Below are 25,643 nucleotides of genomic sequence, written 5' to 3' on the forward strand. Positions count from 1 at the left end.
AACTTAGTTTGGTCCCTTTTATATATACATTTATTTTGTTTTTAAAAATTGTACTTGCCAAATATATGATATTCTTGAAATAAAAGGCCACTTAGGTGAACTAAAAGAGAATACACTTTCATGACAGTTTGTGAACACGCTTAAGTAATCTTATAAGACAATATTAAAAAGTTGTACTTTAAACTATTACAGCTTCATCATTATAAATGTGGAATTGCAAATGTACTTAAATGACACAGGTCTCAATAGAATTTATATTTAAGCATATTTACCATATAGTTTATGGTTTATCATACCTACTTGTCAGTACTTTTGCCAGTAGTTTAACCGTATTTCAAAAACTAAAACAATATGAATTAAAAGTATGTGAAAGTGTTCTTCTTTTTCACAAGGGTTGCCTTTTTAAAGATAATAAAGATAAAAGGTTATTCAAATCTAGTATGTAGGCAGAGTTTAGTTGAACTCTAATCTAATAGTTTCATAGCAAATTCCAGATGTCTAAAATGTAACGAAAGCTGATTTTAATATAATCACAATTTAATATTAATTTTATACAGGCAACGTAGTCGTAGATTAAAGTAAATTCATTCAGATGATAAGAAATACTACTCTGTCAGTGTTGTGTAACATGATATGCTGGCCCGTATCAAACTGTCCCCTATCTTAGAAACACTTGAATCATGATTTGCTGCTCTCTCTGTCTCAGTGGCTTTAGCTGACTATACTGTAGATTGACTGGCATTTCTCATGCGTCTGCCTTGTAACTAACAGTTTTTGATCTGTTGTTCTGGGTTTCCTCTTTCCCTGTCTACCCTGGATGAAAGCAGTCTTAACCAGGGCATGGTGGGAGCTCTGAGCGTGACTTGTAGTGAGTGTGTGGCAGTGGTCTTATTGACAAAGGCCTTGTGAACATCTCTGTCTTCCTGTGTCCTAGCAGGCCAATGAGAAGGAGGATAGTCGTATGAAAAATGTCCCTGTGCCAGTGTACTGCCGCCCTCTGGTGGAGAAAGACCCCAACAGGAAGGTACAGGATACACACAGGCCGTCAGGCTGGTTGTTTTGAGGATATGAAGTTGTGAACTCAGACTCTTGTTCTTCAGCTGTGGTGTGCTGCTGGTGTGGATCTCACTGGCTGGAAGAGCCCCAATCAGGAGACTGCAGCTGTGAAGACGTCCACTGCCTCAGATCCTTTGACTGCTGAAGATGAAACCGCAGACAGCAAGAGTGAGCAGAGCTCACCAGAGAAGAAGAAGGTAAAATGAAGAAAAAAATAACACTTTTGTGAGAGATGTTGGGAAAAATGGGGATCAATCTTTTTTTTTTTTTGTTAAGAAATTAACAATTTTATTCAAGGATGCTTTAAATTGATCAAAGGCTACAGTTTGTTTTCTGAATGTTTTATAATGTCACAAAAATATTATTTAGAAAACGCAGTTACTTTGAACTCAAAGCATCCTCAAGAAAGTAACATTCTCTACAAAAAAAAGCAACATTTTTAACATTGATATTAAGAAATGGTTATTGTGTATTTAATCACCAAATTACCTTATTTTCCGGACTATAAGTGGCACTTTTTTTCATAGTGTGGATGGTCCTGCGACTTATAGTCCATCCACACTATGAAAAAAAGTGCCACTTATAGTCCGGAAAATACGGTGTATATATATACACACTAAATTTTTTTAATAAAGTAAATATACTCATTTTAAAATATATTAGAATATAATTTTTTTATTGCAATAATATTTCACAATTTTACTATTTTTGTTTATAAAATAAATGCAGTTTAGGTGAGCATAAGAGACTTCTTTCAGAAAAAAATAAAAAATGTACCGACTCCAAACCTTTGAACAGCAGTGTAAATACACAGACACACCGGGGAAAAGTCCGAGATATTCAGAAACCCTGAGTCCGTGTCAAACATTTAATTCCAATCAAATTTAAACCTGGAATTTTTGCAGCGAAATTTATAGTAAAGAATGTAAAGAAATTCTGTGATGTAAAATAAATAGAATTATTTACATTTCTACACATTTGATAGGTATCTAATCAAATAAGCAAATTTAGAACTGATTAAAACAAAGGGGAGACCAACCAAATATTAAGAATTTGATTATTTTGATTATTTCAGCCTTTTTACTTTTTTATTATTCACTAGTCACTAGTTCAAAAGTGGTCATAGACTCTTGCACCTCACTGAACATCTTTTACTTTTTACTGCTTCCCTTTCTTTCTTTAAGTAAATAAATGCTGGAAGTGAACATGATAATTATAATTTGAATGAACCTGCATCTGAACATTGGTAATTCTTCCTCTTTTAGCCTAAAGAGCTGCACGAGACCGACTCCATGAGCAGCCGCGTGTGGATACTGACCAGCACTCATTCAGCCAGTAAAGTGGTGATTATTGACGCAAACCAGCCCTGCTCACTGGTCGACCAGTTTAATGTGTGTAATGCCCATGTGCTGTGCATCTCCAGTGTACCAGGTCTGTGTAGTGCTATATGCAAACAGCCACACTCTCAACTGACACTGACCCTGTAGAAGATGTGTTAACCCTCACTTGTATTCTTGTTGTGTGTGTAGCGGCCAGTGAGAGTGATTACCCAGCAGGTGAGATACTTCCGGAGCAGCAGGCTGGAGACGGGGCTCCAGAGGGGAAGGGTGGAGTGGAGGGCATGCTGGCGGGGATCACCATCGTGGGCTGTGCCACTAACTGCAGCGCAGTGCGCAGCAACTGCTCCTCTCGCACCGACACACCCGTGCAGGACCGAAGCCAAGGTCAGCAAACTGACGGAAAACGTATGTTAGGCATCTTTGAGACTACATAGTGGACATCATATGTTTTGTGTCTAGCTCCTACAGCTCCGGTGTGCAAAAGCCTAGCAGTGTCACAGTCTGCGGAGGAAGCCACAGAAGCCATTGAGGTGTCTGAGGAGGCAGGGCCTAATGAGAATGAGGAGAGCACACTCAGACCTTTCACCGAGCATGTCTTTACTGACAACACACACAGGTATATCCTAGTGAACCTCAAACAAACTTTGGATAATAAAACGCCTACCAGATGCTTTTAGAAAGCTTTATGAAACTTTTTGCTGTTTTCTAAACCAATCCTCTTTTTCTCACTGCAAAAGGACACGATGCTATTTTCTGAATACTGTAGGGGATGGTTTAGGCAAGTGTGTTGAATTTCAATGGTCTGCTCTGTGTGTTGTGCCATCAGTGAGGCAGGAATGCCGAAGGAGCAAGTGACATCAGCCGCCACAGACTCAGAAGAGGCAGGAGACGACAGGGCAGGAACAAGTGCTGCCCCGACCATGTGGCTGGGGGCCCAGAACGGCTGGTCGGTAACATATTTTCAGTCGCATTTTCACATTCTAAATTCTAAATTCTATCTCAAATGGGGCGGGCGATAAACCAGTAGACACGATTAACTTATAGAAATTTGTACACTGGTAGAGATTTTGGACTATCGTCTCTATCTATCTATTGCTGTGCTACTTGGTCACGAAAGCATTGTTTGCAAGTGATTTTAAGCTGCAAGAAATGCAATCAGCAGTGAAAGAGAACTCAAACAGTTCGAGAGACTATTTCTGAACTGGTCAGAGGTGGTCAGAGAGGTGCTCTTTATAGTCCTTGAACGGTTAAATACACACTTATATGTGTCAAAATGCCCATCTTTGCAAGAATCCTCCTAAACACCGTAATTTAGGTCTTAAGTGAAAGCAAACAGCTGAGAACAAAAACGTGTGTGTAACAGTACATTGGATCTGGGAAGCTCTTAAAGTGACAGCAGTCTAATATTCCTGCTGTCTGTCATTCATGTTAATCAGACAACAAAAGAGAGAAAACCTCTCACTGCTCTTTACTAAATCACTTTTGTAACTTTTATAAGAAGAAATATATTTAATTTACAAAGTGAAGAATATTCAGTGTTTTATATATTTGATTACTTTATACAATGTATGCAGAACTCCTTATTTATTTGTTCCACTGTACTTTTTTGTCCTATCGCTTGTAATTAGTTTCTTCTTATTCTTATTTAATCGCTGACTGTTTACTTGTCTTCAGTGAGCTTGAGAATTGTCTTTTATTTTAGGCTAATATTAGTTTTGTTTTTTTGTGATATTGACACTGGTGTCAAGAATTCTGACATTTTTATGGTATTAAAAATGAAGATATCATAAAGGGCCTATTCAAAGCAAAAATGACTATATTATAATACCAAACCATAACTGTGAAATAAAATGACTCTAATCGTGATCTTTTGGTCATATCGCCCACCCCGAATCTCAAATATTATATGCATCATGTGAAATACTCTCTTAGGTCTCTGTAAACTCTGTTCACAGGCTTTATGTCCACTCTGCAGTGTCCAACTGGAAGAAATGCCTCCATTCAATCAAACTCAAAGACTCTGTACTGAGTTTGGTGTAAGTAGAATCCTAATGAAGTATGTACACTACCGTTGGGGTCGGTTTTTAATGTTTTTGAAAGAAATCTCTTACTAGTTAAAGTCTTTACTGTCGCACAGGATTTAATGCCTGCTTGCCCAATAAAAAAATATTAATATATTTTTCTGGAAAAAATCTTACTGACTGCCAACTTTAGAATGGTATTGTATATACTGTAATAAAGGACTGAAAACTCCCAATTTTATGCAAAATACCAATAACTTCCTACTTTGTCTCTTTGTGGTTCAGACATGTGAAGGGGAGAGTTTTGGTTGCATTAGCTGATGGAACTCTTGCAATCTTCCACAGAGCTGAAGGTTTGCTTCATCTAACTAATGCTAAACCTATGAGAAAAAGGAAAAGAGTTTTCGGTCAAAACTGTTTGGGTATAAATATTTTTCATGCATGCATTTTATAATGACAAATGTGAAATGTAAACACAGATGGGCAATGGGATCTATCGAACTATCACCTAATGGATCTGGGAAGACCCCACCACTCCATCCGATGCATGGCTGTGGTTCATGACAAAGTCTGGTGTGGTAACAAGAACAAGATCCACGTGATCCAGCCAAAGAGCATGCAGATTGAGGCGAGTCGCAGATAGTGAATGTGATGGCCTCATTATAGTCTTTGTCTTGGGACTCTATGTTATGTTTCTCTCTCCTTCATACAGAAATCATTTGACGCTCACCCACGCAAGGAGAGCCAGGTGAGGCAGCTGGCATGGATTGGTGATGGTGTGTGGGTTTCAATCCGGTTGGATTCTACGCTGCGCTTGTACCATGCTCTCACACATCAGCATCTGCAAGATGTGGACATCGAGCCTTACGTCAGCAAGATGCTGGGTAGCACTTCTCACTTTGTTGCTCTTACTTTAACACTTCTGATTTATAGAGTTCTGTGTAGAGATTAGTTTAGAAAGGAAGATTATATGTGACCCTGGAGCACAAAACCAGTCTTGAGTCACTGGTGTATATTTGTAGCAAAGCCAAATATACATTGTATGGGTCAAAATTACAGATTTTTCTTTTATGCCAAAAAATCATTAGGATATTAAGTAAAGATCATGTTCAAGATTTTTTTGTGCATTTCTTAATGTAAATATATCAAAACTTATTTTTTGATTAGTAAAATGCATTGCTAAGAACTATATTTGGACAACTTTAAAGGTGGAAAGGATTTTTTGCAGCCTCAGAATCCAGATTTTCAAATAATTGTATCTCGGCCAAATATTGTCCGATCCTAAACCACCTAATGAAATACACCAATAGAAAGTTCAGATGATGTATAAATCTAAATTTTGAAAAATGACTTATGACTGTTTTTTTGGTCCAGGGTCACATATGTGTACTTAATTGCCTCCTCTTGCAAAATGTTACTTTTACTTTATATTTTGTTTTATTTTAGAAATGTATTATTTATTTAGCAATTTAACAGAAAAAGTACACAAAAAACTATTTTAAATGTACATAAAATAAGATTTTTAAAATCATTCAAAATCAAAATCATCATGTTCATTGTTCTATTTATTGATGGAATAATTTTGCCTAATATTTATCAAATATCAGTTGCAATATAAATGTTTTACATACTATGTTGTCTGTGGTCGACAGGTACAGGAAAGTTGGGCTTCTCTTTTGTCAGGATAACTGCGCTGCTGATTGGAGGAAACCGATTGTGGGTGGGGACTGGAAATGGTGTCATCATCTCCATCCCTCTGACTGAAAGTGAGCAATGGGTGTTTGTATGCACACATGCTTTAATGTTAACAAGGTCTTTGATCATCTGAACCACTTCCCTTTCCCTTCACTAGTCAGCTAACATATTTCTCTGGCATTGGTTTATGCTTGTAATTGACACTTTTGGTAGTTAGCCATCTTGCTCTTACTCTTGCTCAATCTGAAGCTGGCTGATCAAGGAAGTCTTGCCGGTTCAGCTAGTTAAGAGGCTTGAATCACAGCATCATTGAGTTTATTGCCACCACTTTGGGATTAACCTGCAAACTTTAATGTCATTATCCCAGATCATTAACCGCTAGGTCAACTTCCTCAGTCCATTAATTAACCAACAAACCCTCTTGTTGTCTCCTTCCTAGCTTTTCTCCTGTTCCTTTTTCTCTATTATTCCACTACGCTCTTTCACTTTGTCTCATGGGTGTTGCTCTCTTGTCCTGCCTTGTTCCCCTTCCCACCTCCTTCTTCCTGTAGCCGTAGTGCTTCATCGAGGGCAGCTCCTCGGACTGAGGGGTAAGTGTGGAGCGTTACAGCTGTCATTATTATCATGTCCCATCACACTTATTTTGGCTTCTCCATGGTCTTCTTTCATTTACGTTTCATTGGTTAATAAACTTGTTTTTTCACTTTTTTTGCATGTTTTGGTCATAGATTATCTGTCCTCATTATTTTAGTTTAGTTCTTTTCAGTTTTATCTTAAAGATTCATATAAATATAGACTAGAATCAGCTTTTATTTGCGCAAACAGATAAGGAATTTGTTGTGGTTTCTCAGCAGCTCTTGGTACATGCATGCATACTTATATACATATGGTAACAAAGAATTTAAATTAAATTTAAAATTAAATTTATGCATTTAGCAGACGCTTTTATCCAAAGCGACTTACAGTGCATTCAGGCTATCAATTTTTTCCTATCATGTGTTCCCGGGGAATCGAACCCCCAACATTGCGCTTGATAGCGCAATGCTCTAACAATTGAGCTACAGGAACACAAAAAAAAAAGGAAAACTGAGGAAATTTTTTGAAAATAAATAATGTGGTGTACCTCTGGAACAGAAGACTTCTTTAAATCCACATATACATATATATCAGGAAAACTGAAAATCAGTAATATAATGAAATATTTTTTTCAACAAACTAAAGAAGTTAACACTTCAGTCTTCCTTCATGCACTCCATTGTTCAGTAGAGTAGTTCTGTCAGTGGTTTTAGCATGTTTTAATTATGAATGAATCATCCCTCTGTGCATTACTTTCACCATGTTAATTATGTAGAATTTTTTTCACATTTTTTGTGTCTTGAGTATCTTGTGGATATTTTAGCATGCTTTGATCTGTTTATTACAGTTTTAATCTGCAGCAGATTAGTTTTCTTAAGCACTGGCAGTCCCTGTGAGTTTCTGCTATTGGTTGTTATGCTTTCTGATTGGTAGCTTGTGTTCCCTTGCAGCCAATAAGGTGTCGCCCACGTCGTCGGGGGGCGTGATCCATGTATATGCAGATGACAGTAACTCTGAGAAGAGTAGCTTCATACCATACTGCTCTATGGCACAGGCTCAACTCTGTTTCCATGGACACAGGGATGCCGTCAAATTCTTCGTGTCAGTGCCAGGTTAGTGTCCATTTGAAATATTAGAGAATTATTTATTCCGTTAATTTTTTCTTACATGCCTCTCATCTGTCGTTTTCAGGCGATGTGTTGTCCACCCTGAATGGTAGCGTGTTGGACAGTCCGTCAGAGTCTCAGGGGTCCTCAGCCCCGACGGACACAGAAGCACAGAGCCTTCAGAACGTGCTGGTGCTGAGTGGAGGAGAGGGTTATATCGACTTCCGTATCGGTGAGAAACTATTAACACACTAAATGAAGTGAAGTGAAGTGAAGTGAAAGTGACATTCAGCCAAGTATGGTGACCCATACTCAGAATTTGTGCTCTGCATTTAGCCCATCCGAAATGCACACACACAGAGCAGTGAACACACACACACTGTGAGCACACACCCGGAGCAGTGGGCAGCCATTTATGCTGCGGCGCCCGGGGAGCAGTTGGGGGTTCGATGCCTTGCTCAAGGGCACCTAAGTCGTGGTATTGAAGGTAATGAGCGTATTTGTTTGGTCATAGATAGCCATTAATAGCATTTCCTCATTCTCTTTCTCAGGTGACGGTGAAGATGAGGAGACAGAGGAAGTAGATGGTGAAGCTCCTCAGATGAAGCCAGCGTCATCTAAAGCAGAGAGGAGTCATATCATCGTGTGGCAGGTGTCTTATTGTCCGGAGTGACATGAACAGACCCCTCCTGCCTGCCCCCCTTTCAGTCCGCCCCAAAGATGAAGTATGAATCCTTTCTGTAACTATGCTCTGAATACTGTACCTAAGCTATGTAACTACCACGGCCTTGTAACTACCCCTTTAAAGTCTTCTATTCACCCCGTTAGCCTGTATTTTCCTACCCTCAATTATAACGACCTGTACGATCCTTCGATCCACCTTGTAACTTTCCCTTCTCAACAAAAAACACACACAGTTCAAGAACTTCCTGCATCTTATGACTGAATTGCAATTTCAGATGAAAAATAAACCGCTTAAACAAGTACCTGAAAGAACTACCCAGTTTTTGCCAAATACCCTGACGTTTATATTTACAGTCCGTCAGCACACAGCTCACTGAACGACAGGATTTTGCCATGAACTCGAGATGAGAGAAATCATTTTTCTAGATGTGTAATGGAATACAAGAGGGAAAATGCAAATGAGACCTCAATATGTAAATACTGGAACGCAGCATGGCCTGCAGAGAGAGTAATAAGAGTGATAATAGTGAATATCTGTGGATTTATCAGGATCTAGCACAACCCAAACCTGTCCTAATGCTATTTACCAAAACAGCTCAAAATCCCTTCAACCATTTGCAGCTATCCATTTTCCATTCTCAGTGAGATGTGTGCTGACTTAGCTCTGCTAACTTCCCTTTTGGGATTAAGAATGAGGATAACCGAAGCCTTCGATTGGACGAGGTTTGGAAGAGATGGACGTCCCAGTCGCATTGTATGTAAATCATCACTCTGTGTTCTCTGTGTGGTTAAGTATTAAGAAATAAACATGTTTATGTGCTGAATACTTCTGCCTTCAGTGCCATCATTTGTTGAAATGCTGTCAAGTCTGCATAGTATTCTCTTTCAATTAGTAGGTTAGAGCAATACTTGATACACGTTTTAAAAATATTTTAGTGAAAAATACACTACCATTATTTTTATTTATTTATTTTTTAAGGAAAATAATATCTTTATTCAAAGATGCATTGATCAATATTGAACTAAACTAAAATACATTGGTAATCTTACAAAAGATTTCTATTTTAAATAAACCCTTCTTTTGAACTCTCTATTTACCAAAAAATATTATATATATATATAATATATATATATATATGAATTTCAGATTAAATCTACATATTATAATATTTTCTAAAGGATTATGTCTGCTGATTTCAGCTTTGAAATTTTTTTCAAACATTTAAACATCTTAGAAAACCCAAACTTTTGTATAGTTTACACAAAATAAATACATACAAATACAAATGAACAAAGCAATAATTTATTTGTAAAGTAAGGCGCCCTTTGGTCAACTGACTTCCAACCACTAGAGTAAGAAAGCATTTCAGGGATATTCAAGTCAGTATTTTTCAGAACATGGCTCTTTATCATTCATTATTGCTTCCCTTTTGAGTCATGATTAATACAAGTATTTTACAGAGTGCATCGAGATGACAAGAAGCATTTCCACATTAAAAGTTGGAGGTAAAAAATGTAAACAACATCTTTCAACACCTCAAATAAAACATCTTTGAGTAGTGCATGACTTACCAACCTACTAAAGATTAGTAATGAAGTGAATATCTGTGAAGATTAAACATTTGCAAAGAAAGCCGTAAGAAAACCATTACATTCAAGATAGCTTGACCAATAACTGGATTTCAGGCAATCCAAACAATTGCAGGTTACTCTGTCAACATACCTAGCTAGCTTTTCTTTTTAAATTTCCTTGGTCACTTTATGGCTTGGGCAGAGTTTACTCTGTAAGGAGCGTATGAAGCTGCAGAAGCTGTATGTAATGAAGACTGTGAGTGTTATATGACTGTTTCAAGCATAGATCCAGTGCTCATTACACTCTTCCCAGCAGAACAACTCATGATGCTTGAACCACAGTGAGATCTCTCTCTGAGCACTTTCAACTGAATCACTGCCGTGAATCACATTCCTGCACAACACACACAAAAAAATTTTTTTAACACGCATTCATGTAAATAGTTATAGATAAATTCATGCAACACAGTCGTATCAATGAATAATACTTTAAATCTATACACCTTGTAGTGTAATCAAAAGACCCGGTACTTCAGTACCAAGGTGGTACTAAAGAAAAAATGAAAGTGTCACTATACCAGGTTTCTTTAAGTACCAGTGGTACCGAGCGAGGACCCGGTCAACCCGGTTCTTGACGCATAGCCTACAGCGCTATGATTTCCGCGAAGCAGAAAACGTGGACGGAATCTCAAAATCCAGTCATCAAAATGAAACTTACATTTTAATATGGACAGTCATGGAATTTGTCAAAGTTAGCATAAATTAATCAAATCAAATCTCCGCATGGACCAGTATCTGTAAATGTTAAGCCGCAAAAGTTGGTTGAAATATGAATCCTGCATGTTCTGCGCGTCTCTGTGTGAATGAATGAATGGTTTGTTTACTACATAGACTGAAGCGCATGACGCTTGCAATAATTTCAGCATCTGCCGTCTCAAGGAGGACATAAATACATAAACTACATCACCAGAACTGTTCTGAGTCACTTCACAAGCATTTTACCGTTTCATTTGAGTAAAACCAGTGTCAATTTAAAGGTATTCACGCCAACCCGTCAAAATAAGTTCATTTTTACATAAAGGCATTGTGCCCAAAATATTACTATTATTTAGTAGAATGTATGTGATACTGCTACTACTGTAGAAAAAATTTATAAAACTTTATTTTTTAAAGAAATAAATCACACAATATTTCTTCCATGTTTTAATTTTAATAGCAAATCCCCTTTATTTACCAAAAAATAAAATCTGTTTAAATGTCATAAATTAAAAGACAAATTAAATTTGGGTGAAACTTGTGTACTGTTTTTCATAATTATATTACTTGTAGAAAAACATTAAACACAATTGTAAATAAGTATAAGGAATGGCATTGATTTTATTCTTAGTGATAAAAAAAGTTTTTTGTTTTTTTAATTAGCATATTTTTGTGTTTTGCTTTGGTACCGAGATTAGTACCGAGAACCGTGGACATTTTGGTACCGTGACAACACTAATACCTTGAATATATATTTACTTTGAAACAACTTACTAGTGCTAATAATTTCACAAATAATTACATCAGGCATTGAATTTAACAAAAATTGTAAAGCAGAAAGACTGAAACAGTATTTTCTTTAACTTTTCTACCCATCTATCTATCTATCTATCTATCTATCTATCTACTGTTTAAAACACACAAACTAACCTGCCCACTTCAACACAATAGTCTCCTCTGATAGTGCCTGGGAGAGAGTCTGCTGGGTTTGTCTCTCCAAGCATCTTTCTGGCAGTCTTGACCACATCCAGCCCTTGCCATACCTTGATAAAAACATACAGAGAGACACACATAAGTGTGACATACCATTAGAAGTCTTAAGATGGTAAAATCATAGCAGCATGAATGCAGAACTCATATTTTTTGGAGGCTCTGTGCTCCCAACCATGGCAACAATGGGCCCAGAGCTCGTGTATTTGACCAAGCCGCTGTAGAAAGGCTTCTCCCTCAGATCTCTGTAGTGCTGTCTGAGCTGCTCCTCTGATGCCTACAGGCGTGAATGAATACAGTCATGCAGATGATATATTCTCCAAGTAACTGTTGTATGAAGGATGCTGCGGTGGTGCTCTCACCTGCAGGAGCTTCATGCCGACCAGTTTGAAACCCTTGCGCTCAAAGCGGTGGATGATTTCACCGACCAGCCTGCGCTGGACTCCGTCTGGCTTCACTGCGATGAACGTGCGCTCGTTTGTGCCGGTCCATCCTGAAATCATTGTCTTTGAGATTAAACTCTTGTTCTCTTGACTCTCAAAGCCAGTGCTTGTTTGTGTACAGAAGAACTTTATTACACAGAAATAAAAAACAGATCTGATTGGTACAAGTTATTACGTGTGGTATTCTAAATTATTACACATTTCACTTAAAAACAGATTTGATTTGTAAAATTTATTATGGATGGTGTTCAGATTTATTACACATTTCATGCTGACTGGTCAGTCGAGGCATTTATATTTATTATTAATGACAGTTTCATAACTATATATATATATATATATATATATATATATATATATATATATATATATATATATATATATATATATATATATATATATTTAAAGTGGATTAAAAAAGTTAATCAAAGTTGTCCTAAGGTAAGAATAGGATGTTTTGGTTTTAGGACAACTTTAATGAAAGTTTTTTTAAAGATTTGAAAATCCACTTCAAATGTTGACAATATTTGGCCGAGATACAACTATTTGAAAATATGAAATCTGAGGGGGCAAAAAATCTAAATATTGAGAAAATCGCTTTTAAAATTGTCCGAATGATTTCTTAGCAATGCATATTACTGATCAAAAATTATGTTTTGATATATTTACAGTAGGAAATTTACAAAATATCTTCATGGAACATCTTTACCTTAATGATTTTTGGCATAAAAGAAAAATCTATAATTTTGACACATGCAATGTATTGTTGGCTAATGCTAAAAACATGCCCCAGCTACTTATGACGGGTTTTGTGGTTCAATGTCAAATACAAGTATCTGAGTAATAAGGGAGATACTTTAGTGAAACCATTTGATTAAAACTCATTCAGTGTTACAAGGTTTATTTTGACTGATTGTACATAATCCCCAATACAAAGTCTAACAGATATATTTTAATATGGTATATAAAAAAAGTTAAAATAAATCTACACATTATTTGAAAACAGCAGATGCCCTATTAATACCAAAGCAATAAACCTCTTAGTGCTGCTGCTCGCCACATGTCTGTAAGTCGCACAAATAACTGACGCAATCAGAACGCAAGTTCTTAATCAAATATATTATTTATATTTAAATAAAGATAAATATGATAACAATTTTATAAAAAGCCATACAAAAGTAGTCAATATAACACCATCTCGATCTTGTTCTATTCGAGGTCAATGCAATATCGTGTGCACTGAAATGGCTGGAGGAGTCTTTGTAATAGCAGGTGCTCTTCTGCATACCTGATTCAATGATGCTGGATAAATCCGCGAGATCTTCTGTGTTATTATGTGTGCAGCAGTCTCGCGCGGAACAGAACCCCATCTGACCAATCACATGCGAGCACTGCGCAGGCAGACACTCAAGAACCAATCAGAGCAACGCAAACGCCATTATTAATACGATCAAGCTAAGAGCAGAGTCTGCGAGAATGCGTTTTATTTATAGAATGTGGTGTTATTACATGTTTTCTCATTTATTTTAGGTTATGAATGTTTAAGTCTGGGAAGGTTTAAGGTGGTAACCTCCTTAGGGAGATGAATGACGTGAATGGGCCGCAGGTGTTAAGCGAAAAGCTTGCATTGTAATGCATATGTTGCGGTAACTTCGTATGCTTTATCTCTAAAACTCACGAGATGAAGTAAAACGAGACGCAGACATGAGGACTGCTCGAATCGCTGCATCACTTAAAAAAGAATCAGCAGCATAAGAACGGCTACTTACCAGCCTTGAAAACATTCGCAAATATCGTTAAGCAAAGTATGATCATCGTCATAGTCCAAGACGTCGGCTGCTTCTAAAGAGTTTCTGGAGCGAGAGACGCGCACGCGCGCTGAGGAGTGTCGCTATGTGACATGCGCGTGCACGGCTCATTTTTGCATGTCAGCATTAATTAGGCAACATCTTGAAAGAAGAGAATAAAAATGGCTTACATCTAGATTATTTTATTCAGAAGTGAATCAATAACATTTTTGTACATATATTTCATGTGTAATATATGAGATTTGTTGTTTTCTTCTTTGTGATAGGCAAAAAGTCGATCATACTGATTGAAAAGTTAAGGATTCATTAGTTTGAATATACACTGAAACAAAAACATCTTAGCTGATAATTCAGTATGTTTTTGATAGCGAGAGCACATTTCAGTAGTGTTTTTGTTTTGGTAGCGACCGCATCACAGTACAGAATTTGACCTCATATAGGACGACTAATAAAACATACTAAAATACCAAAAAAAATGCTTAACTCTACTAATAATTTTAAATTTTTTTACATTAAGTTTAATAATTTACAAAGAAAACATAAAATATTTTTTTAACTTTACTTTTTAATGCATCGGCCCATCCCCACTTAGTTTTTGTTGATAGTTTGATGTAGATTTCTTTTATTTTTTATTCCTGATGGATTATTTTTGATGGATTATTTGTGTTGTATGCTTTCCTCTTGTGCCTGTATTGTTATATTATTTTTCTGTGTTGAGTGTTTCGAAATTTTCTTTTGATCGTTTGTCCTGAAATAGCAATTAAGTTTGTGACCAGTAACATCTGTTATATGAATTTTCACCCGGTGATCTTTGGACTTCATTTCTTTTATTCAAGAACTTTTGTAGGAATTGTTACTGTATGATTCACTGAAGAAGGCTTGCTGTCGAAACGTTTGTTGTGTGCTCGGTTTCAAAATTAAAATCAATTGAAGGTGATTAAGAAGATTAAGCGAGTGCTGATCCCTTGCCAGAATATGATGTGCTGATTGATCTACACACCCAAGACTAAAGTTGAGTGCAGTAATGAACTTTACTTTTTAAAAGAACAACAATGGAGAATAATACAAAAAATTATTCATATTGTAGATTTCAATAGCTAATAGAAGGATCACAATAAACATCTAATATTAGAATACTTAAATGATTTTAAAAAGGGTTTTTTGGTTTGGGACAGCAGTTTGCACCAATTCTGTAGAGTGGCCCATATACTGTATGTATGTATGTATGTATATATATATATATATATATGGGAAACATGACTGGTTTAAGTATGCATGGTAAAGGTTAAAAACACGTTGTTAAAAACCATTTTTACCCAATTATTCTAAATTTTGATGTTCCTTTAATTTTAATGACTGAGATTATTTTTAGAAATTAAATTTGACATTAGGCATAATTGCAAGACAACTCATTTTCAAATTTAGACCAAATTCACTTGACCCATTTTTATTCTCTATCTGAAAATAATGCATAGAACTTCATATTTAGCTCACATACTGTAAAGAATATCACACAGATATTAACTTTCCAAAAAAAAAAAGTCTTTCCACAGAGGATTATCCTTTTGGGTTTGGTCATATTTCCGAACAGATCTCCTATCATAAGCCACATGATCCCAGGAAGAAATATGTAAATGTAAGGTTATATTTTGTTTTACCAAAATACAGCGGTAAAACACAAACTAGTCTTTAACCAGCCAGCAGTGACTATAAAAGTAGGAACAAAAGAAGCAGTTCCTATCAAGAAGACCACTGCAACATGACTCAGATCTCCTCGCTATGACCTTAACCCCTCTGAAGAGGACTGGAGCATCAGACAGGTGTACCCTCCTGTTTCTTCTTCTCATCCTGACTCCTGAAGTACTCATGACTGAGCAGGGCATCCCGTATCAATGGGAGAGTGGGCTCTGGGATAGTGCTGGCATCCACACCCAGCTGCTTGGCCTGCTGGGACAGGATCATGGCACGCAGGAGAGGCGGGTATCTCATGTAACGCACAGGAGGCTCAGGGACGGGTTCACAGCTTTTGAAGACCTCTTCTTCATGTTTGGGCACCAGTCGCCAGTCATGGTACATCACCTTATCCACCTCACGCTCTGCAGGCTCCTCTTTACCTGAAACACACATCCACACAAAGTGTCACCGTGAGGTTGCTGTATTTACTTGCTATATTTGTTTACTTTGTATAATTTTACTGAAAATATAAAATCTTGTCATTCATTCATTACTGTTCAAGATTACATTGGTTTAAGTCTGTGGTCGTTACATTTTTTGCTTATTTAAAAATAAATGGGGTGGGGTCCTTTTTACCAAAGCTGCATTTATTTGATCAAGAATACATTAAAACAGTAATAATTGTTTACTGTAATTTATTCCTGTGACAGCAAAGCTGAATTTTGAGCAGTCATTGCACCAGTCTTCAGTGTCACATGATCCTTCAGAAATCACTCTAATGTGATGATTTGGTGGTCAAGAAACATTTCTTCTTATTATTATTGCTAAAAACAGTTGTGCTGCTTAATATTTTTGTAGAATCCTTGATTAAACTAAAATAGAATTCAGGACACTGATGATGAATAAAAAGTTCAAAAGAATAAAATTTATGTGAAATCAAACCCTTTTATAACATTATAATAGTCTGTCACTTTTTATCGATTTAATGCATTCTCGATTAATTAAGATTTCTTAAAAAAAATCTGTATATAGCAGTGCCAAAACACCACAATACTACATAGCTAGTGTACAAGTAATTCGGCAGAACAAAAGAGGAAAGAGATTTTTTTTTAAATAAGTGGCATTATTTATGTTTGTGGATTAGCTTTTTTTTTTTTTTACCTTTAAATGTTAGAACGCCCCATGCTTTCCCATGGTCCATGTTCTAAAGAAGAAAACATCGGTGTTTGAATTCACACACACACACTCAAACAATCATTATTGTAAACAATCATTGCACAATTATTTATGTTGTTGTTGCACGGGTTTATATAATCACAGCTAGACTGACAATGCAGAAGACACAAAAAAACACACAAACACAGGCAGAACATACCTCTGCTGTATAATCCACCTTGACTTTTGTTATTTTCCAGTAGCATGGTTCTGTATGCTCGTCCAGCCATGACTTGCGTGTAAAGATTCGACCCACACCAAACATGCGCATGCCAGCCAGTAACGTAAAGAGGCGTGTTTCTTGACGCACATCTTTCCAAGCCAGCACTGGCAGCTTTTTGCCAGTGAAGGGTCGTGTCATGGTGTCGTAGTCTAACGCATAGCGCTGAGAGTCCTGGGGTCGATTCTTCAGCTCCCGGTAGGCCCGGATCTTCCGAGCCATCTCGGCTATGAGCCTCAGACGCTTTTTCTTTACCATGCTGCCTGGATGACCAATAAAAAAATAAAATATGGACATTAAGTTTCACAAACAAATTATGGAATTTATCCAGCTTCAGAGCTGCTGTCAATCTCCCATCATCATACGCTCACCTTCACAGCATTACAAACCTTGTAAACAGTTGACGGCGACCAATGAGCTTTGTTTTTTTAAAACGTACTGGTGAAGTCAGTGGCTACCAGCAACTGTTTAATTACCCACGTTCTTCGAGATATCTTATTTTGTGTTCAACAGAAGAAATAAATTCATACAGGTTTGGAAATAAACTATCAAAAACATTATGAAATTCATAGAATGTTTTCAGCTAATATTTTCACTCAAATTGTTATGCTGATGATAATACAATTTGAAATAAAATAAAATGTAAAAATGCAAATTCCAAATGAAATAATTACTACTAGACTTTAGGATTACACTGCATATAAATACCTGGGAACTCGCAAAGAATTATAATAAACTGGGGGGGGGGGGGGGGGGGGAGTCTTAAATTATTGCTTAAGTCTATTATTATATGAAGAATATGATTAAGAGCATGATACATTGTTACATGGACATGTATTTTGCACAAAAGCACCTAAAGACCTCAAATCTCATCTGGATTTGACTGATCAGTAACGTTAATTATAAGTCTACTTTTAAATAAAAACATTACGACATGGGTTATATTTATGATATTAAAAAAAACCAGACTAAACGTATAAAACGCATGCATTGACAGCTATAGCTGAAAACATTTACCTAATACGTATAAAACACGCAGCGTTATGTGCTCATCTTGACGATATTTTGGACGTATGCTTATATAAACGCAAATATATCACATATAGACATCTGACCAGTCTCTAAATTAAACGGAGCAGCTAAACAATCAGCTGCACAGTCTTGCCCACGTGTTACAGCCCGATGAATCACAGGGTATTTGATTATATTACACACATGGACACAAACCACTTCAGCCAAAGTCGGCAGAAGAATAGTAAATGAAATAAACAAAAACAAGCGTGCATTTCACACCATATTTCTGTCAATGACAGTCATCTTACCTGTCTGTTTGGCTTGACCTCCACAAAACCGTCACGCCTTCTGCTGTTCGTCAGTGAAACCGGTCCGCGCGCAACCCGCGTGTGTATGGTTCCGCTTAGCACGAGCACTTCACAAGAACAGAACCTCACAAGTGCTAACGTTACTATCTAACGTTGCTTTTGAAGGAATATCTCAGACGTCTTCCACTTGTTTTAATAAACCGTCCAGCTACAAACTTCATTATGCAATAATCTGTCAGAAATAGTCTGCACAAAATTAGAAATTCATCATCCAAAAGATGTTATATGTGGGAAAATGTATTTTACCTTTGCGTATTAAGAGCAACTGTATGATTTTTTTTTAAACATTTATTAAGATCTCAAAAAGAACAACAGACAAACACATATTGAGCCCCGTTTTTAATGCATATATAATTTTCCATATTTTTTTTATTCTTGACTCATATAAAAGGCCATGCTTTATGTATGGTGTAGAAGCGAGAAGGAAGAGAGAAGACAGAGAGTGAATACGCCTAGAACACAGCATAGGGACCTGTATATATCTCTACATACATACAACAAGCGCAAAAAGTGCTTTATGCATAACAAAATCATTACTTGCTTTTTTAAAACAATGAATTACAAAATCTGCAATATAAACCCCATATGAATTCAATATGAACCTCACGTAGAGATGTTGCACAGATTGAACATGAATCAACCTCCACTAAGCATCAGTCAGTTCGACCAATGCATCCAAGTATTTCCAGAGAAACAGACTTTCTACGGAAATACTGTTCAGACACACATAAACACAACTAGGGCCCAAGGTAATTCCTAGAGACAAGAACTGTCAAAATACACAGGCATTTTCCTCACCATTTCAACATAATGGTATTTCAAACACATTTATGCAGACGATATTCATCATGACGTCACTGTTGTTTTGTTAAGTCCAAGTTGTTTGATAAAATAAGAATAAAGTAAAAACAGAATGATCGTTCAATCATACAGAGAGAACAGACCTTGACACTCTGCAGTGCTGAGATATCTGACTGGTCTGTAATCGAGAAACATGAATATCCATTACTTCAGAGGAGGTCAGGTAACTTTTTCTGCCCCCACGCGGCGGCAGTAATGGAGAAATGTACAGTTGACTCAAGGTGAATCGTTTGGGTTTATTGTGTGAATGCAAACAGTGTGAGTGTTTGTCTGTGCTTTAGATATTGTTCCCCAGATCAGAACAGGTTCATGAGGTTCATATCTTGCTTTTGTCTGAAGAGCTGATGGTCCTCATTCCACTGGGAGCTCATGTCATCATAAAAACTGACTATGAATACTGTAATATATATCCAAATGTCACCTGATGGAGCAAACTACTTTTAAAGCCTTGGAAAATGAATATTTACCAGCGATGCAACTAGTAAATCAGGCTTGACTGACCTTGAAGATACTCAGCCAGCCCTGTTATCCACCGCTGTGATTGACAGCACACGTCCAGTGTTTATATGTTGGTTCTTTTTTATTTTAATTTGTTGAGACATTTTCTGATGTATGCGTAATGGACGTGCACACGGAGCTTCAGGTCCAGCGGCAACGTTTCCGCTGACAGGCCTCGGGGTCTGAGGAGCAGCCCTCAGAGTCACTGCCCGAGGAGGGTCCTGGTGGGGTGTGTGTGTTCGAGTGCGTGAGCATATGATCCAGGCTTAGCACCCATCCCAGTTTGGAGTGAAGAAGGTGTCTGAGGCCAGGCGGCAGGGGCAGGACTCGGAGGGCATCGACTCCAGACGGGAGCAGCTTGCGGAGTCGTGAGCAGCACAGGTACTGTAGAGAGGTGGGAGCGGAGACCGAGCGAATCACCTTCATGCTGCTTTTGGCCGCGGTGGAACACGCCATCGGAAAAACTTGCTTGTTCTTCATCTCTGTAGCTGCTACACCTGCCACACACACAACAGACAGGATAAATGTTATCAAATCAGTGTTAAATGTTATTAAACTGTGATAAACCTTCTCCGTCTCCAGCTGTGTGTTTGTTCTTTGGTGTCTGTTTTTTAAAAACTAGGAAGTCCAATTACAGATTTTTACACAGGACTAGTACGTGGGTTGTTTGAACAACTACTAGTTATAGCCTTGTATAAACGTTCACCAGACATGGATAGGATGTTTCTTATGTATTTAGGGGCACAAAGCACAATCTAACTAAGCTACAAGATAACTGACAAATATCAAAATAAATAAGTGAAATAACTGTAAACATGCATGATAATTCATAGTTGTAACCAAAAATATATATTATGCACGCTTACATTAAGCGATTGGATTTGTTCAGAAATATATGATATTTAAGAAAAATAAGCTCTCAAAAAACAGCTCTTAAAGCGTGCATTTTGTATGATCCCTCTTATTTTGGTACAATAATTAACATTTAGCAGATTCTGCAAGGTGTATGTAAACTTTTGACTTCAGCTTTTGACTTTCCACTTCTACTGTATACACACACACACACACACACACACACACACACAGACACACACACACACACACACACACACACACACACACACACACAGACACACACACACACACACACACACACACACACACACACACAGACACACACACACACACACACACACAAACACAAAATAATAAGAAAAATAATATAAAACGGCCTGTTAATGTCAATTATTAAATTGTTATACATGTCAAAAACATGTTTGGCTTGTTACTAAAATCAGCTCTGACATTTTTTGCTGAGAGAAATCTCAAAAACATTCCTTTTACAAAAACATAACCGTTCATATTATCTTTCAATTCCTAGAGAGAAATGGACACTTAAAACTGTGTATTATATTTTAAAAAACAACAAAGATAAGATTGCAGCTGAAAGGAGTACTGTATGTCATCTTACCGATGCACTTGCGGTTTTTGTAGAAGGTGAGGGTGCCGTGCCAAGTGTCCAAGTGAACACCAATAATGGAACCCTGTCCGAAACGTGACGAAAAGCTCACTTTATCACCGTTATGATGCAACAGACCTGAGAAAAACACACATTACATTAAAAACAATTCCTTTCACACCATGCTTTCTGTAAAGTTTAGCTGCTTGTGAACACGACTATGTGTTTGCGAACCGAACCTGTTTTACCTGTATATGACAGACCCCAGCTATCTTCATCTTTACCCAGCAGGCTGCAGAATGTGTGTCTATATTTGTCCAGATTGACTTCTGATGTGCCAATACCAACCATCTACATGAACACACACAGAGAATTCCACCGTTAAGTTTAAACATCTTCACAGTCTTCAGTGTCGCATGATCCTTCAGAAGTCCTTCTAATATGCTGATTTGGTGCTCAAGAAACATTTCTGATTATCAGTGTTGAAAACAGTTCAGTGCTGCTTTTGAACTGCTGTGTACATCCTCATGCAATGCGACTCACATCTTGGAAATCTCAACTGATTCAGCAGCTCTCATCCTTATTAGCTGTATGCTGACAGTTATGCTTCAGTCTGCTGAATCAGCTATGCTGCTAAAGTTTAATATCAGCCCTTTTTATACAAAATGCCCTAAATAAGCTAACTGTCCCCTATTCACAAAAACCATACCGAATATCACTACCACACTAAACATGCATGTAGACACACATCTGCACTTTAGTTCCTCACCATGTCTGTGCCGTAGACTGGGGAAGTCATTTTAATCTCCCAGAAGTGCTGTCCCTCTGAGAGCTCTTTGGAGCCGCGAATGGCTGCTGTTCCACAGCTATACTCCGAGTGGAAGCTCACTTTCCTGTTCTCACAGCTCAGCAGCGTGGCAGACGACCGGCTGCCCTCATCCCACACCCAATCAAAATCTGACAAACAAGTAAACAGCCAATAAGAGAACAAGCATGATCAAGGTAAAACTAATGTATCAGTGCTGCATGTGGCACCACCTTGGTCGTCTTCTCCACAGTGGCAGTCTCGCAGGTGTGTGTAACCCCGGAGCCGTGGGTTACAGCTGAGCTCCATCTGTGAATCACAGCTGCAGTATGACTCTCCGGTTACAGGCACTGCGCTCGGAACCGCCGGAACTATGGCTGGATACTCAGCTTCAGAATCAGAGTCACTGTACTGCAAGACACATACGTGCAAATTCAGATCTGATATAGCTGAGGTCCTTCTGGTCTGTCATTAATGCTTTTTTGAACAAAAATGGCTCCTATGATGTTCAGCCTTTTCAAACAAAAAATTAAAGGAATAGATCAACTAAAATGTAGATAAGTTATTTTCTTTATCCAAACAGATTTGGAGATATCTAGCATTACATTGCATGTTTTGATATGAAGGAGTGGCATCAGAACGAGAGTCCAAACAGCTGATAAAAACATCATAATTAACAAAAAAATCTATCCATAATATTGCTTTCTCCAGTTAAAAAACCATCTTAACTGAATCAGTAAAGAAATATGTACAGATCAAGCACCGTTTACAAGAGAAAACAGTCCAGAACAGTTCTAAACAAATATGTCAGTGGACTTTCATGTGTGAGGACAACAGGGGATGGATATTTTCACTGGAGGAAAAGTGAAGTGACATTCAGCCAAGTATGGTGACCCATACTCAGAATTTGTGCTCTGCATTTAACCCATCCGAAATGCACACACACAGAGCAGTGAACACACACACACTGTGAGCACACACCCGGAGCAGTGGGCAGCCATTTATGCTGCGGCGCCCGGGGAGCAGTTGGGGGTTCGATGCCTTGCTCAAGGGCACCTCAGTCGTGGTATTGAAGGTGGAGAGAGAACTGTACAGGAAGCATTAAAAAGTCCTTAATAATTCCTAAAAACACTCAGCTTTTCACTTCACAAGACTGTGAGTGGTGCGGATTCATGTCATGTTTTTATCAAATGTTTGGACTCTCATTCTGACGGCACCCATTCACTGCAGAGGATCCATTGGTGAGCAAGTGCTGCAAAGCTAAATTTCTCCAAATCTGTTCTGATGAAGAATCAAACTCATCCACATCTTGGATGGCCGGAGGGGGAGTACATTTTCAGAAAATCTATTACTGTAAATTTGTGTGAATTATTCCTTTGATTGCTGCCACGTCTACAGGCCTTTCCACATCCACCACACCCACCTGCTGGCGATCATAACCCCACTCCTCATTCTCGGAGGCAAGCACCAGCGCTCTTGCATCTGCATCCCGTCGGATTCCACTCCATACGTACCTCCATGCCCTGCTGTTTCTGCTCCGCCTCGACATGCCAACCAGGAGCCTCTGAACCTGTCAATCACAGAAAGAACAGATGATTGTTACAGAGCGAAACAGAGAGAACAGACAGTCCTACTGGAAACACACAGTAAACACTCTGTTAAGTCGAATTCATTTCAACAGCGTTTTCACAATACACAATGTGTCAAAGCAGCTTAACAGAAATATGACAGACATATGTGACCCTGGACAACAAAACCAGTCATAAGTAGCACAAGTATATTTGTAGCAATAGCCAAAAATACATTGTATGGGTCTAAATTTATGATTTTTCTTTTATGCCAATAATCACTAGTTTATTAAGTAAAGATTATGTTTCATGAAGATATATTGTACATTTCCTACTTTATATATAAAAAACGTAATTTTCGATTAGTAATATGCAAAATATTAAAGGCGATTTTTTTCAATACTTAAGATTTTTCTTTGTACCCTCAGATTTTCAAATACTTGTATCTCGGCCAAATATTGTCCTATACTAAAAAACCATACATCAATGGAAAGCTTATTTATGATGATGTATAAATGATGACTGGTTTTGTGGTCCAGTAACACAAATGATAACTGTGACTTCAGAGATCTTCCAGTAATCACCATAAAAATCACGTGTTAAAAACACAAGTGTACCAAAATATTAGTTTGTAAGTAGCCAGAAACGTATTTTTATATCCTTACCACGTGTTCCACATTAAATCTTCAAATAATTAATAAAGTGACAAACAGATTGTGCCTTTCATTGCAACCCCGTTGTGCGCTCGTGAAGCTAAACTTCCACCGTATAGTGTGTTTAGCGCGCAAGATGTAAACACTAGCTGGCAACACGCTCGGTTTAATTTCCAGTGATGTATGCATTGAGTCAATTCAGTACGCATAGGCAGTCATTTGAGAGCTAGCTGACATGTCGGTATACTGTAGCTCCTAAATATAGATTCCGGGAAATGCATAAGATGTTTTCTCTGCTAGGCCTCGCAGAAGGTGGTCAGCGACATCCAGGCACCTCTCAAGTCTGTGGAGATGAAGGCTAATTCGCTTACAGAAGAACAGATCGCCTGCAATCATGCTAATACTATCGAATACTATTAGGATTTCACTATTATCCCAGCCCATATTATAATAATTGTAAGACGCTTCGTTATATATACATGATCTTGGCGCTAACGGAGGCTCGCGGACTTAGCAGGCGCTAACGTTACATCCCGCCTGCTGCATTCACTCGGATAACCACAAGCAAACTACCTGTCTTTCAGGGGCACCACTGCGAGCGCTGGAGTCTCGTATACCTGAAGGTTTTAGAATGACACTGTAATGTACGTATCTGTAAAAGCAATCGGGGTCTGTCCACCAGCTAACTGTCACACTTTCCTGTGACCTACTTTCACGACAGACGTAAACAATGCTTTAACAAGCCCCGCCTCCTCTGTTCAAACTCCATTGGTCAAAAATTCCAAGTAGGCGGGGTTTATTTTATAGCTTGCGTTACTATAGGCGTTTCAGCTGTCACTTAAATGTCAAACTCGTCCCAAGACTGAAGGCTAAGCGCCATGCAGACAAGTGTAGCGACAGCACATCGAGATGCATATGTTAAACTGTCATTATTAATTAACTAGATTACTTTTGGGCTGTATCAGTAAGATAAACAGATATTTGCTGTGTTCTTTAACCGAACAGTTTAACAGATTATTTCAGACATTCAGCTACGCTTTAGAACAATTCTGTTATCTACTGTTTCAGCTTTGTTCATACCTACAAAAGTTAGATTTTGTTCATAAATCTTGATTAAGGTATGTGTTTTGTTTACGGATTACATGTGTCCTGGCTGTTTGGATTTAGCTTCCATTCAAAAGGATTCATAATAATAATAATAATTGTTGTTGTTGCTGTTGTGTTCTATGAAAAATAAAACCTAGGACAATTAAGCTTCTAG

The 25,643-nt window shown here is 37.7% G+C and overlaps 4 protein-coding genes and 1 long non-coding RNA gene across 26 annotated transcripts in view; 2 read left to right on the forward strand and 3 right to left on the reverse strand.

The window, feature by feature from the left end:
• Window positions 1-9,304, forward strand: part of LOC132143657 (C-Jun-amino-terminal kinase-interacting protein 3-like) — a 37,294-nt gene extending 27,990 nt beyond the window's left edge. For 15 of the 21 annotated variants that reach the window (XM_059554215.1, XM_059554157.1, XM_059554225.1 and 12 more), the window contains 15 exons: window positions 938-1,024; window positions 1,101-1,253; window positions 2,322-2,487; window positions 2,586-2,780; window positions 2,856-3,012; window positions 3,223-3,342; window positions 4,352-4,432; window positions 4,703-4,770; window positions 4,897-5,045; window positions 5,130-5,301; window positions 6,070-6,183; window positions 6,664-6,702; window positions 7,639-7,800; window positions 7,880-8,026; window positions 8,346-9,304. In XM_059554215.1, the coding sequence (XP_059410198.1) occupies window positions 938-1,024; window positions 1,101-1,253; window positions 2,322-2,487; window positions 2,586-2,780; window positions 2,856-3,012; window positions 3,223-3,342; window positions 4,352-4,432; window positions 4,703-4,770; window positions 4,897-5,045; window positions 5,130-5,301; window positions 6,070-6,183; window positions 6,664-6,702; window positions 7,639-7,800; window positions 7,880-8,026; window positions 8,346-8,467 (1,932 nt within the window). In that variant the 3' untranslated portion in view covers window positions 8,468-9,304. Of the gene's footprint in view, window positions 1-937; window positions 1,025-1,100; window positions 1,254-2,321; window positions 2,488-2,585; window positions 2,781-2,855; window positions 3,013-3,222; window positions 3,343-4,351; window positions 4,433-4,702; window positions 4,771-4,896; window positions 5,046-5,129; window positions 5,302-6,069; window positions 6,184-6,663; window positions 6,703-7,638; window positions 7,806-7,879; window positions 8,055-8,289 lie in introns of those variants that run through there. The other 6 variants (XM_059554235.1, XM_059554243.1, XM_059554209.1 and 3 more) reach the window with 3 other exon arrangements.
• LOC132143754 (uncharacterized) lies at window positions 3,372-4,207 on the forward strand. Its single transcript, XR_009434276.1, has 2 exons — window positions 3,372-3,576; window positions 3,616-4,207. It is a non-coding gene; the product is annotated as an uncharacterized LOC132143754 (long non-coding RNA).
• Window positions 9,305-9,765: 461 nt separating the features above from the next.
• On the reverse strand, window positions 9,766-14,137 carry LOC132115734 (nucleoside diphosphate kinase 3-like). Its single transcript, XM_059524177.1, has 5 exons — window positions 14,009-14,137; window positions 12,159-12,289; window positions 11,972-12,073; window positions 11,737-11,849; window positions 9,766-10,444 (listed from the first exon to the last, which is right to left on the reverse strand). Exons 1-5 carry the CDS (start codon window positions 14,058-14,060, stop codon window positions 10,327-10,329), a joined length of 516 nt encoding a protein of 171 aa, XP_059380160.1. The 5' UTR covers window positions 14,061-14,137; the 3' UTR covers window positions 9,766-10,326.
• Window positions 14,138-15,478: 1,341 nt separating this feature from the next.
• mrps34 (mitochondrial ribosomal protein S34) lies at window positions 15,479-17,455 on the reverse strand. Its single transcript, XM_059554271.1, has 3 exons — window positions 17,097-17,455; window positions 16,883-16,925; window positions 15,479-16,161 (listed from the first exon to the last, which is right to left on the reverse strand). The coding sequence occupies exons 1-3, from the start codon at window positions 17,451-17,453 to the stop codon at window positions 15,860-15,862; spliced, it is 702 nt and encodes a 233-aa protein (XP_059410254.1). The 5' UTR covers window positions 17,454-17,455; the 3' UTR covers window positions 15,479-15,859.
• A 2,505-nt stretch (window positions 17,456-19,960) lies between these two features.
• spsb3a (splA/ryanodine receptor domain and SOCS box containing 3a) lies at window positions 19,961-25,119 on the reverse strand. Of its 2 annotated transcripts, none has more exons than XM_059554293.1 (7): window positions 24,956-25,119; window positions 23,676-23,731; window positions 22,395-22,572; window positions 22,126-22,313; window positions 21,605-21,707; window positions 21,369-21,494; window positions 19,961-20,394 (listed from the first exon to the last, which is right to left on the reverse strand). In XM_059554293.1, exons 2-7 carry the CDS (start codon window positions 23,679-23,681, stop codon window positions 20,039-20,041), a joined length of 957 nt encoding a protein of 318 aa, XP_059410276.1. In that variant the 5' UTR covers window positions 23,682-23,731; window positions 24,956-25,119; the 3' UTR covers window positions 19,961-20,038. The 2 variants fall into 2 exon arrangements, with proteins under 2 accessions (XP_059410276.1, XP_059410267.1); XM_059554284.1 differs by having other exon boundaries at window positions 23,585-23,731.
• Between the last annotated feature and the right edge of the window lie 524 nt (window positions 25,120-25,643).

This window comes from Carassius carassius, chromosome 1 (assembly GCF_963082965.1).
Source record: "Carassius carassius chromosome 1, fCarCar2.1, whole genome shotgun sequence".
NCBI lineage: Eukaryota > Metazoa > Chordata > Actinopteri > Cypriniformes > Cyprinidae > Carassius > Carassius carassius.